At 38.9% G+C, this 12,664-nt stretch overlaps 1 protein-coding gene across 4 annotated transcripts in view; it reads left to right on the forward strand.

The window, feature by feature from the left end:
* The window catches only part of LRP2BP (LRP2 binding protein), a 29,057-nt gene that overhangs the window by 460 nt on the left and 15,933 nt on the right, over window positions 1–12,664 (forward strand). For 2 of the 4 annotated variants that reach the window (XM_027676610.1, XM_027676612.1), the window contains exons 2-7: window positions 419–534; window positions 2,465–2,578; window positions 4,557–4,699; window positions 4,777–4,882; window positions 5,353–5,576; window positions 9,767–9,932. In XM_027676610.1, coding sequence (XP_027532411.1) covers window positions 419–534; window positions 2,465–2,578; window positions 4,557–4,699; window positions 4,777–4,882; window positions 5,353–5,576; window positions 9,767–9,932 — 869 coding nt within the window. Of the gene's footprint in view, window positions 1–418; window positions 535–2,464; window positions 2,579–4,556; window positions 4,700–4,776; window positions 4,883–5,352; window positions 5,577–9,766; window positions 9,933–11,581; window positions 11,991–12,185; window positions 12,286–12,664 lie in introns of those variants that run through there. The other 2 variants (XM_027676614.1, XM_027676611.1) reach the window with 2 other exon arrangements.

Consider the following 12,664-nt stretch of genomic DNA (forward strand, 5'->3'; position numbering starts at 1 on the left):
CCGGGGTACCAGGTACTGCTCCCACTGCTCCCAGCCCGCCTCCGGGGTACCAGGTACTGCTCCCACTGCTCCCAGCCCGCCTCCGGCATGCCAGGTACTGCTCCCACTGCTCCCAGCCCGCCCCCGGCATGCCAAGTACTGCTTCGCCTTCGCTGCTTCCACCTGTTCAGGTTCGCTTTTAAGCTCTTCCAGGACAAACCTCAACTTCACAAGTTCTGCATTCAGAACTTGTATTCACTGTATGCTTCCTTCAGGCTTTTACTGAACTTTTGCTTTTCATAATACATCCTCTCTTCCAATCTTAGTCTTTTAAAGAATGTATTAAAAAGGGGACCCAGCCAGCTTCAGACCTTAGGTGTGCTCACTGGTGCTGTTCCATCTCTTTGGGGACAAAACCAAATGCATGTCTATTTTTAAGGAGATGACCGCATCTATGCTGCACTGCTTGCAAAACTGAAGGAGTTGCTGGTGAGGAGGGCATCAGATGGAGATCCTCCAGCACCTTTTCTGGACGGACAACGGTACTATGAACAGGTTGTGCTTTCCTTCTTTTAAGTAAATATTAAAAAGTTGACAATTTTCAATACCATTTCAGTGGGAAAAGAGACATCTTAAAAAAAAATCCTACCAGAGGTTCCTATGCCTGTTTGTATCCCATTCAAATCACCAGGTGTTCCCCCTAAGTTTTTTCTGCACTTTCCCCAAGCATCTAGTGATGTTTTCCAGTTCCCTCTCAGGTCTCCTTAGGACCAGATAAAAAAGAAGCAGCCTATCCTTACAGTTAACTTTCAAGCCAAGTTGGTTTTTTTGGCCAGCTGACTGGCCAAACACAATGCACTGTGTTTTCAGTTACCAGGGGTACTGATCCCTGACCCAGACACAGCTTTCGATCTTTGTTCCCCACTTAGCCACCAGTTTTGATGAAACTTGTTGAAACATGTCATCTTCGAGATTCCTGTCCCTGCCCACTTCAGCTAAAATTGGTCATCCATATCTTTGAAAGCAAATGCTCAGGGAACAGTGTAAGACTGGCCGGCGGGTGAACTTAAACCTCAGCTTCTTGTGAAAATTAGAACTTAGTTCAGGAACATGAAAAAGAATGTAGTACAAGTACTGATTCAGGTATTTTCCAGTGTAACGTGCATGGATTCAGTACTGTTTACGCTGCAGCAGTTGCACAGTGTAAATCAGTCTCAGGGTTTGCAGCAAGAAGAGCATTAACTCACTCAGGGTTTCTGCTTTCTGGGCCCTGTCCTTAATGTTTTCATTAATGAATTACCTGATTTTGGCATGATCAAGACTAACTCCATGGAGCATAAGAGCTGGGTTTCTTGACAAGCTGGCTTGGATGTCCATGATATATATATACATCCCTAAATTTATTCTTTGAGCCAGTTTTAATGTTCAGATTTTTTTAAATATATGTCTGCAGTGCCTAAAAATGCACATGCTCATAGTAATGTACTTTTATATGTTAGAAAAAAACACTGCCTAATCAGAGCCATATGTCTCCTTCTTATAGCACTAAATTCTCAGGAAATGTAAGAATAAGTGTGCCTCCAGTACTTCTTTTTCTGATATTCACAACAGCTAGTTGTGAAAAGGAACTGTTTCCATCTCCCCCCCCCCACCCCTGAGTTCTTTAAAAAAACAAAGCCCACACAGTCATAAGGGGTAGGTCCCAAGACAATTAGTGGTTTAGACAACAGCTTGGACAGTATTAACAAGGGAGGATTTGTCATTGTGATGACATTTGACTTACTGTTGAACTATTGCTTGGTTTTAAGCTTTTGCAGTCTGACACTGTTTTATCAAAATATACAGAAAATTTGAAGGAAAAATATAGAGAAGAACATTTTAATTTCAATATTGTTTTTACTTAGTATGCATGCATAAAAATATTTTAGTAAGGACACAAGGCTCAGTTAACTGTTACACTGCAGTTGTTTAACAGTATTTTTAAATATAGTTTTTTCTTAATGCAGAAGCAAATACTCCCTAAGATTCTTTCTTAGAAATGGAAGTATCTCTGCTGCTGCAGTTGATGCTTTCATAAGAAATGTGGGGTAGACAGATGGGTCCGTAAAAGTCTTAGGTGTCTGAGTTCATTAGTCTTTGTGAAACCAACCCTTAGCTGAGATGTAAAAGCAGACCTAAGTTAAGGGATGTCAGATAGATAGGGCAGGGACTCTGAATTAGATTTTATCTCCTTAAACTAAAAAGATGGTGTTTTGGAAGAGGGCAAGAAAGTTTTTCAGAATGTCTTTTGGTTATCCAACTTTCTTGTGGCTGTTGACTTACTCTGTTTCTGTTTTCTGCCAGTTCTATGGTTCAAATTTTTTGGTTTTTGTTCATAAGGGAAATGCTACAGGTTGAAAAACTGTACGGCTGTATATATTGGAGAGTTAAGCTGCTGTATTAGTCTTCATTCTGTGTAGTTCGTTGTTTGATTTGTCTTTCCCAGGGGTTGTATGAAGAAGCATTAACACAATTTAAAAAAATTGAGGATACAGATTTTCAAGCCATGTATCAGCTTGGTGTAATGTATTATGATGGACTAGGCACTGAAAAAGACCCTGTGAGTAATCTAGCTGCACACGTTTTACTTTTCTTCTAATATTAGCTGATAATTACTAAGAGCTTATTTGTAAGCATGATTGTTTAGTTTAAAATAAACAGCTTTTTGATTTAGAATTAGTTTCATAAAGTATAGATGTTTACAGAGCATCATTAAAGAGACAGGGTTCTGGGTTGAGGAATTTCTCAAAAATGGCTATAATAAAATAGATGTATCTGAAAAATATGGTAACTTGTATTTTAAAATGTAACTTCTAAAGGCTTGATTGTACTTTGTGTGGAAGCTACATTTAAGGATTGCTATTAATTTGTTACTTTTTAATAAGCAGTTCATATAAATGAAAATAAAGTGCGTAAAAATGGAAATCAAACTATTATATTTCAAAACATAAAACATCTGTTCCACAAAGACTTTTTAACAGTACTTTCTATTCTTTTAGCACAGATGGTAAAGATGATTGTGCTTCTGTCAGTGGTTGACAGTAATATTTTTAAATTAGACAAATGAAAAATTACATTTGCAAGAAGTTGAAGATTTCAAACTGAATAATTATATTACAAAAAAGGAAGACAAAGGAATGATTTGATACATTAGGAGTTAATTTATCAGTAAAGGTGATCTTAAAGAGTGGCATGAGGAAAGAATACAAGCAGGATGAAAGAAAGGGTAAATCACAAGACAGGAGGCCAAAAAAAAAAATTAACCAAACAGTATATTAACAAATGGGAGTCTTGTCTGGTGCTTACAGGATTGTCAGCAGAAGGGAAAATATTCTGCTGGGGTTTAGAGGTGGTTCATTTGTTCTGTATGCCTGCATAATTACCACATGTATTTACTTGCAAATAAACATTTTAGCAGAGTTTCTTCCTTGGAAGTTGAATAACTGAGAAACCTTTTATAAAGCACTGTTTCTAGTGTGCCCAGGTGGCCAAGAAGGCCAATGGCATCCTGGCCTGTATCAGGAACAGCGTGGCCAGCAGGTCCAAGGAAGTGATTCTTTCCCTGTACTCAGCGCTGCTGAGGCCACACCTGGAGTACTGTGTCCAGTTCTGGGCCCCTCAGTTCAGGAAGGATATTGAGGTCCTGGAGCAGGTCCAGAGGAGGGCAACTAGGCTGGTGAAGGGAGCTGGGGCTGTTCAGCCTGGAGAAGAGGAGGATCAGGGGAGACCTCATCACTCTCTACAACTGCCTGAAAGGAGGTTGTAGCCAGGTGGGGGTTGGTCTCTTTTCCCAGGCAACTATCAGCAAGAGAAGAGGGCATGGTCTCAAGTTGTGCCAGGGGAGGTTTAGGTTAGATATTAGAAAGAATTTCTTTACAGAGAAATTGGAATGTCCAATCAGACATTGGAATGGGCTGCCCAGGGAAGTAGTGGATTCTTCGTCCTTGGAGATTTTTAAAACGAGACTGGATGTGGCACTTAGCGCCATGGTCTAGTAACCGCAGCAGTAGTGGATCAAGGGTTGGACTTGATGATCTTGGAGGTCCTTTCCAACCCAGCTGATTCTATGATTCTATGATTCTAATCTAAGGTATTTTAAATGAAGGGACTTGAAAGTGTACTACGTATCACTTTGCCTTCTGTTAAGACTGTCTTATGATTTCAGATACATTATGCAATATGAAAAAGTTCACAGAATTCTGAAATTGGAAGTGTTGCAAGTTTAGGATGCAACATGCATTTATGTAAGCAAAATAATATTTTTTAGAAAAATTTTATCAGTGAAGAAGAGTAATATAATACCAGATGAACATTTATGAGGAAATGTTTCACATTAAAAATATGTTGGGGTCAAAGATCTAGGGGCTATTAACTAAAGATCAGTTCTACTTTGGTATGAAATATTTTCCTACCAGTATGCCTCAGCCTTTCTTCAGAGTGGAAAAATTACCTTTCTTGCAGAAGTTAGTGTGTTCTCATATTCTTTATTTCATCCTCTTCACAGTCTGAACATAATAACTTCAATGGCTTAATTTTAGGAAAGGGGAGTGGAATACATGAATAAAATACTCAGCTCTGATTCTCCAAAAGCAAGACACCTGAAGGTTGCAGCTGCATACAATCTTGGCAGGGCGTATTACGAAGGATGTGGTGTTAAGCATTCAACCGAAGAGGCTGAAAGGTAAGGGCAGTCAGTGATTTTCCTGACAAATTATAAGATTCTGTGTTACTTAAACTTTGTTGTCCCCATTTTCTTAGGTTGTGGCTTATTGCTGCAGACAATGGAAACCCAAAAGCAAGTGTAAAGGCCCAGAGTACTTTAGGAATGCTTTATTCTATGCCAGTTCTAAAAGATCTGAAGAAGGTAAAGTCCACTTGTACCTTTCGAAATGAAAATGAGTCCAAATTAATTTTTAATTTTATGGAAATATTACAGTGATATATTTGATTCTGAAAGATGTATTTTAAGTAGTTCGGCAACATTTAATGTTATCCATTTAAGCCTGTATGAAAGATGGCCAGAATCCCTCATTTTGACTCACTTGATGCTGCTAGCCAAGATTTATTTTTTTTTTTTTTAGTGAGAGTATCAGGAAGAATGATAGAATGGATTAAAAGTTTTGTCACCTTTGGTAACCTTCAGAAATCAAGCAGGTGTCACTCATTGACAGCTCTGACAGTAAATGGAGCAGGTTTAAAAGCCTTACAAGGATTCCGCTTTCTTTTATGTATAAGCACTTCTTACAGGATGTTTGGTATAAAAGCTTTCATGGAAACAGTATACAAGGAAAGCAGCTAAAGTAAATATATACTGCAACTTTGTGTCTCATTTAGGCCTTTTTCTGGCATTCAGAAGCATGTGACAATGGAAATCTGGAATCACAGGGAGCACTTGGCATTATGTATCTCTATGGACAAGGTATACGTCAAAACACTAAAGCTGCTTTGAAGTGCTTGAGAGAAGCAGCAGAACGTGGAAACATCTATGCTCAAGGCCATCTTGTAGAATATTATTACACTAAAAAATTTTACTCAAAAGCTGCTGCCCTAGCCAAAAGGTGAAGTTAATTTTGCTTTATTTTTCATTATGGTTCATGCAAGACCACAAAACCCATATTAAAATTATTAATAAGTTAATGCTCTTGTCTTTCAAACTCAAGAGATCTTTGAGATAATGAATTGCAAAACCTCACCTTTAAAGATGGAATAGCCAATCACAAAATGAATACTATAAGGTTCTCAATTACTCAGTATGGTTAAATTTTTCTTTCAGCAAAACAGCCTTGAACTAGAATCCAAAGTAGATGTCCACACGCAAGCCTGCCTTTCTTGTCTCTTCAGTCCATGATCTCCTCTAGGCTCCTGCCTTCACCATTCCCTTTAAACACCTACCAATCATAGACTCCTCAGGTTGGAAGGGACCTCACAGATCACCTGGTCCAACATTTCTTGGCAAAAGCACAGTCTAGACAAGATGGCCCAGTGCCCTGTTCAGCTGAATATTAAAAGTGTCCAATGTTGGGGAATCTGCCACTTCCCTTTACCTGCTTTTCCATTTCTGCTATGTTCTCTCTTGGTTTTGAGCAGGCTCAGAAGCTCGCAGTTAAGCCAAGGGGGTCTCTTGCCCCACATACTTTCCTTACCCTTAAAGGGAATGAATGATTTTTGTGCTTCCAGGAGAGCATTCTTGAAAACCTTGTCTTAGTACTATGTCTCAGTGAGCTCAGCAGGATCCCAGATCCACAATATTGTCATCACTGCAGCCAAAGCTATCACTAACTGAGATATTACAAAGCAGATTTTCTTGGTTTGTGAGGAACAAATCCAACAGTGCCTCATTCCTAGTTGGCGCATCTGACATTTGTATGAGGAAGCAGTCCTCTACTGCTCCATGCCAGGAACTGGATGGATGTCTTGGGAGTTGCTGTATTCTTCTATCTTATATCTGGGTAGTTAAAGGTCACCCAAAAGAACCAGGTTCTGTTACCCAAAACTTATTAAGTGACCCAAATATTGCCTTGTTGGTCTCATTGTCTTGGTTTGGAGGTTGGTAGCAGATGCCTGATGCAAGATGCCTCTTGGAACTGACCCCTCTGATCTTGACCCAGAAGCATTTGGTAAGGCTTCTAAAATTGTCATAGTTGACTTCTATACATTCAAGTTCTCCTTAACACAGAGCACGATTCCTCCTCCTCCTCTTCTTCCCTTCCTGTCTTTACAAAGCAGCTTAGAGCCATCCATGTGATGCTCCTGCCATGTGAGTTGTTCCACTACATTTCAGTTATTCCTGATTGCATGGCTTTCTGACTGGGTGCAGAGCTCCAGTTCTTCCTGTTTGTTCCCCAGGCTGTGTGCACTGTATACATACACTTGTGGTGGTTGGTCTTCTGGTTCACATCTTGGGAGGCAGCTAAAGAATATCTGTTGCTGCTCTGGTTGGCTTGATTTATTCCTCATTTGGTTGCAATGGTGCAGGTGCTACCACTTTGAGCCCAAAGTGCCCCCAAGTCCTTCTCTTTAAAGCTTGCCTCATGAGGTTAGCTAAAGATTCCCTTGCCTCTTTAGCCAAGCGGATCCCATCCCTCCCTAATGGGCTGTTGTCATAAAATCCAAAACAGTCGTGACAGCACCAGCCAGAAAGCCAGAAGTTTATTTATTTATTTATTTATTTTGGCTGCATCCTTCCACCTAACTGGTAAAATGGAAGAAAAGGTAACCTGGCACACTTTTTTGTACACCTCCAGGCCTTTGTAGTTTTCCTTGATTCTGTGGTGTCACTTGTGCCCACATGAGAGAGTAGCAAAGGGTCTGTGCTCTTGAAAGCTGTGGCACCCTCCCAGCAACATCTCGGACCTCAGCTCCTGGACAGCTGCACACCCTTCATGAGTCCCCCTCAGGCTGGCAGATGGGAACCTCAGTGCCCCTTCATAGAGAGTCACCCAAGCACTCCACACTGATTTTTCTGGTATCCACTGTGAACTCCTCGTAGAGTTTCTCCTTGCAGACTTTGCTTTTGGGTGTCTATAGCAGATAAAGCTTCAGATCTGACTTTGGTTGCAATGCTGCAGGGTGGTAAAGTCCTGCTTTTGTGGATCACCAGGGTCCAAGGTGTCTCATTCTCTGTGGTGTCCGCCACAGGAGCATGATTCCGAAACCACTTATCTGTCTCAGCATTTCTAATACAAAGAACACAAGTATTCTTCCACCCTCCACCTACCCCATCTCAATATAACTTCTATCCACTGCCTCCCATCCATCATTTCCTTGCTCTGTGGCTCAGTGTACTTTGGTCTGGTTCAGGAAATGCAAGCATTGATACTGGTGGGATCCTACAGTAAGCATCTAAGCAGCACTGCCTGGGACTTAGAAGCAGCTGCTGCACACAGTGCCAAGTTATCACCCTTGAGCTCTTCATCAGTTGCTGCTTACGAGGATGCATACTGTACAGGCACTTTTAAGCCTGTACCACAAAACGGGCATCTGCAGGCAAATGGTTTCTGGTGATTATCTGAGCCCCAGTTAGGCAGCACTGACTGGCCTTTTCACAGGCAGTCACTGTGGGACACATTGCTCTACCTACACACTCTGGAGTGGCTTGTGTATTGAAGAAATAGCGGCTTTTGTGATAGGCTGCAGTATTTAAAATAGTCTGTATCACGATTCTGTATCTTGAACTAATCAGGGAGAACAACAGCAATGTTGGTGCCAGTTCTACAGCTGATAAACAGCACATTTCTGTGACAAACCTCCAGAGCTCAGTGTATAAATTCAATCTGTCAGTCAGATTATTGATTTACTGGAAATAAGCTGCAGATAGACAGACTACTTGCACAAGCTGCACACAATAGCATTCATGCCTCTTGGGGTATGTTTATGAAACTGCTGCTGCCTGGCAATAAACAAATAACAACTTACCATCTTACAGAAGCTGCACCCTGTATATGCCACTGCATAGCAGAAGCTCTGGTAATTCAGAAGTTCAGTTATGAATGCTGTTTGGTATACTCTTTGCTGGAAGGGATTGTTTCTCTCTGAATTGCTGCTTTTCTTTCTTTTACACTGTAAGTAGACCGACAGCTATTCAGTCTAGTCTAGCCTGTCTCACTTGGAATGAATCCCCTCCGGTAGATTATTCAGACAAGTAAACTGTGCACTTCATCAGCTGCAATTGTGATTGCACAAAATAGCAATGAAATCCCACAGTACAGTCAGAAGTGACAATTTCTGAACCAAAAGATACTGCCACCATTAGAATTGCAGTTGGCCTTGAGGCAAAAATCTCAGTAGTTCAACCAGTAGTATCAAGTACCAATACCTTTTCTGCTAAAATTTGTCCTTTTATATTCATACCAACTACATAGTTTGTTACATTGTGTATAAGCATACAAACATTATGTGATTATGTACAGTATAACCTTGCCTAATGTTTGAAGTCTGGATTAGCTACTGATACTTCACTTCAAATAATTCAGTTATCCCATATGGTTCTACTTACTCATTTCTGCGGTATGTTCTTGAAGTCTTTGCCTGACTTGACTGGATATTGTTATGTGCATCAGCATCCTGTGGTGTATCTTTTGGAAAGGAAGCAAAAATGCTATGCATCAGGAAAGATGAGATAATTGGTTACTGTTGTCATATTTTAATGTTCTGGCTACTAAAAACAGTTGTGTTTCTGTATTTGTTAATAGGACCAAATTAGGTGAGAGAACATTGCTCTCAACACATTCAAGTGATTTAGCAGGCACTGGCTTGAAGAGGGCTAATTGGGAACAATATCCTAGTAAGGACTTGGAATTTTAGAATCGTAGAATCATGGAATGATTTGGGTTGACCCTTTATAGATCATCTAGTGGCAGCCCCCTTGCTGTGGGCAGGGACATCTTCTACCAGATGAGGTTGCTCAATTACAACTGCCTTTCTTCCACATATAATTTCCATGAAATAATTTAATAGGAACAATTAGTGTAAAATACGTTGCCTTTTATAACCAGTATGACTACAATAAATGTGACTTCAAAAGTTATATATTTGTTTGCTGTTTAATATCACCACATTCAAATAAGACTAACTTTAAATCAAATACCGAATAGAAAAATCCTCATAAGAGGCTGAATAAATGTAAATTTCAGCTTACTTTGGATAATATCAGAAATGGAAAGGAGGCATTGTCAAGGTTATATATGATCAACTTTAATTATAGCTTGAACTAGCACTATCTAACCTAATGCTCTAAATTCCACAATAGGACTACAGAAAACAATGACATCAATATGCTAGCCAAGAAAGCTGATTGCCATCCAACATATGTAGCCAAGGGGGTTGCTATGGCTGCTTTCTACTTGGCTAGATGCCTCCAGCTTGGCCGAGGCATAAAGCAAGATCAAGATGCTGCTAAAAAATACTATTCTAAGGTAAGCTGAGAAAGTCTTACAGACTAATTAATATCTCATGAAACTGAGCGATACCTTGGATTTGAGTCTTTCAACTTGCTGTTCTGTTAAAAATTCCAGCATTATTTGTATTAAAAAAAAATCTGTGCAAGAAAAGGTATAGTGATAAAGTATATTGAAAACTACTAAAAATTGTCTTGAAAGGATGCTATCTGGCCACTTGCTTAAGCAAACAAAGCATTCTACAAAACCAACAAAAAAAAATCCATGGTAATCACCACAGCAAAGAGCTTGGTAACTTGAAAGATAAATTAGCTATAACAATTTGAATAATTCTATCCCAAATCAATTTGCTTTCTGTCATTCTCTAAAACTGAAATATCATTACTTTTCCTCTACTTTAGATTCTCTAACAATTATAACTTTCATTAATGTAACTTAAATTGGCTATAACTGGTTCTCATGCTTATTTTTATAAATACATTTTTAGCAATAACTGAGGATCTACTGCTTTCTCTGTTCACTATACACAGGGAAAAAAACAGTCACATTTTTTCAATGTTTAATCTTGGAGTAAGATTTATTGCTTGAGGAAAAATATCAGTAATTGCCTCTAGAAGATGAATCTGTGAAGTAATATCTGTAATGCCTAAAGGTACATCAAGGCTGGGTGATTATACCAACCGAAGGGAGCATAGAAAATTTGCATTTGTGCTTTAGAGAGACTATGATTTCTGTTCATGTAGTGACCATTTGTTTCTGCAAGTAGAATACTTTGATTTCCAGCTTGATGCAATCTAAACAAATGGAGAGTTACGTAAATGATAAATTATCAAATAATTTTTGTGGCTCCTGACTCAGGGAAGCCACTGGTATGAGGGTCTTAGCAAGGCAGGTGATCTTCTGAATACAGACATTTTAAACATTTTTGTTCTCCTGCTGTGTTATAGAGGATAGGATGAGGAAAGGAATCTAAGCTGAAGTGTTATGAACACTGTAGCCAGTATTCCTAGTTACATCTTAAGCCATGGAAGAGGTCCATCAGGATTAAATTGCTGCATGGCTTTGTGGGAGCCATTGTCTCCTAAAGTCTAGCAAAGCCACCACTACTGAAAGAAGATTACAACTTTTACTCGTTATTCACTAGCTGTACATCTGATACTAATCTAGGAATGTCACTAGCTTCTCAGTATAAAAACAGATACTTCCTATTGACTGGTGCCATGCATCTCTAAATCAACAGTAAAGGAAAAGGAAGCTCCCTTAAACAGTAACTTTAGAACAAGTAAGAGTTGTGGGGGTGTCCAGTTTCTTTTTGCCTGGAAAATTCTCATGTTAACTGTACAATTACACCTACTTAAAGTTAAAATCTTTTTTTTTTTAATTAACTTCCCTGCTGTGGTTTTGGCATACCTTTCATAGACCCAGTCAGTTTTGAAAGAGGTGAGAAACAGAAGATGGCCACCTCCTAAGGGTACTGAAATAGATGATGGAAGTGAATGAAACTGATCCAATCTATAAGCAGATTTATGTTTCTGACTGAAGCCAGCACAGACCATGCCAACAGAATTTAAAAAAATAAACCTAAGATTAACACTATAGTCAAGTATGCTAATTTTAAATTTTATTGTAGCTACAAACCAGAACACTGGTATTCTTTGTTTTCAAAGGCATGCCACCTGGATCCTGCTGTTGCCTCTGACCTTGAAGTGGCAGCTAATCTTGGGAGAATTTAGCATTTCCTTTAATTATGACTGGTATATAAATGTATTTCCTACAGTAAATCATCATTAATCTCCAGCAATTACAGACTGTGCCTTACTTACTGCTTGCTTTTCAACTTTCTCTAAATTCTTATTTAAAGCAATTTCCTGATTCATTTTATCTAAAATAAAGAAAAAAGCTCACACTCTTTCTTTAACTGAGATGAAGCCAAGGCAGACTTTTTAAAATAGTATTAAAGACTTAAAGTTTTATTAAGGACATTTATCTGGGAACAGATATATTTTCTTTATGTCATACTGCTATATAGCACATGAATCAAACCAAAACCAAATAAAAACAGTTGTTTCCTTTCTGCATATGTAGTGTTTCTTTTAATATTCTGAAAAGTTTCAACCCAAACTTGTCTAGTTTTCACATACAATCCATTCCGAGGCTATGGCCATTTTTAAACCTTATCTTTGTTAGTGGTATGTATACTTTCTTTCACGTGCTTTCTAATGCATCTAGATCTACTTAAGTGTCTTTACACATTTTACTCTTGGATTGCAGAGATTTGAAGTTGGAAGCTAGCCTGTAAGACACTAAGCTTTACAGTTCAAGCCATGCCAGCTTGTAAAACTAGAAAATACTACTTACAGAACTATGGGAAAAAACCTCCAAACATGAGTATGGAAATATTCAATATACCTTCACAGCATGAAGCCTGTTTTCCTTAATCCTTCATATTGCATTTCTATTGCCTCTGTTTGTGTTAGAAATTGTTGAAAACCTTTTGGCTAGGAGTATGTCTGAGCAATGTCATGCTCAATCTTTTATCGAAAGATACTTTGATTAACCACTAGTAAAACTTAATTGCTATGGTAAGCTTGCACATTTCTAAATACCCACTTACTTATAAAACTTTTTAAGTGCCGAATTTGGCTTGCTTCTTAGGCCTGTGCCATGACCTGAAAACTTTCCTGAATCTGTTGGAACAGAAAACTAGATGTTACTAAATTGTTGATTAAATATAGAATACAGATAGCGTG

This window comes from Neopelma chrysocephalum, unplaced genomic scaffold (genome assembly GCF_003984885.1).
Source record: "Neopelma chrysocephalum unplaced genomic scaffold, ASM398488v2 Primary Assembly neopelma1_42, whole genome shotgun sequence".
In the NCBI taxonomy this organism is placed as follows: Eukaryota; Metazoa; Chordata; class Aves; order Passeriformes; family Pipridae; genus Neopelma; species Neopelma chrysocephalum.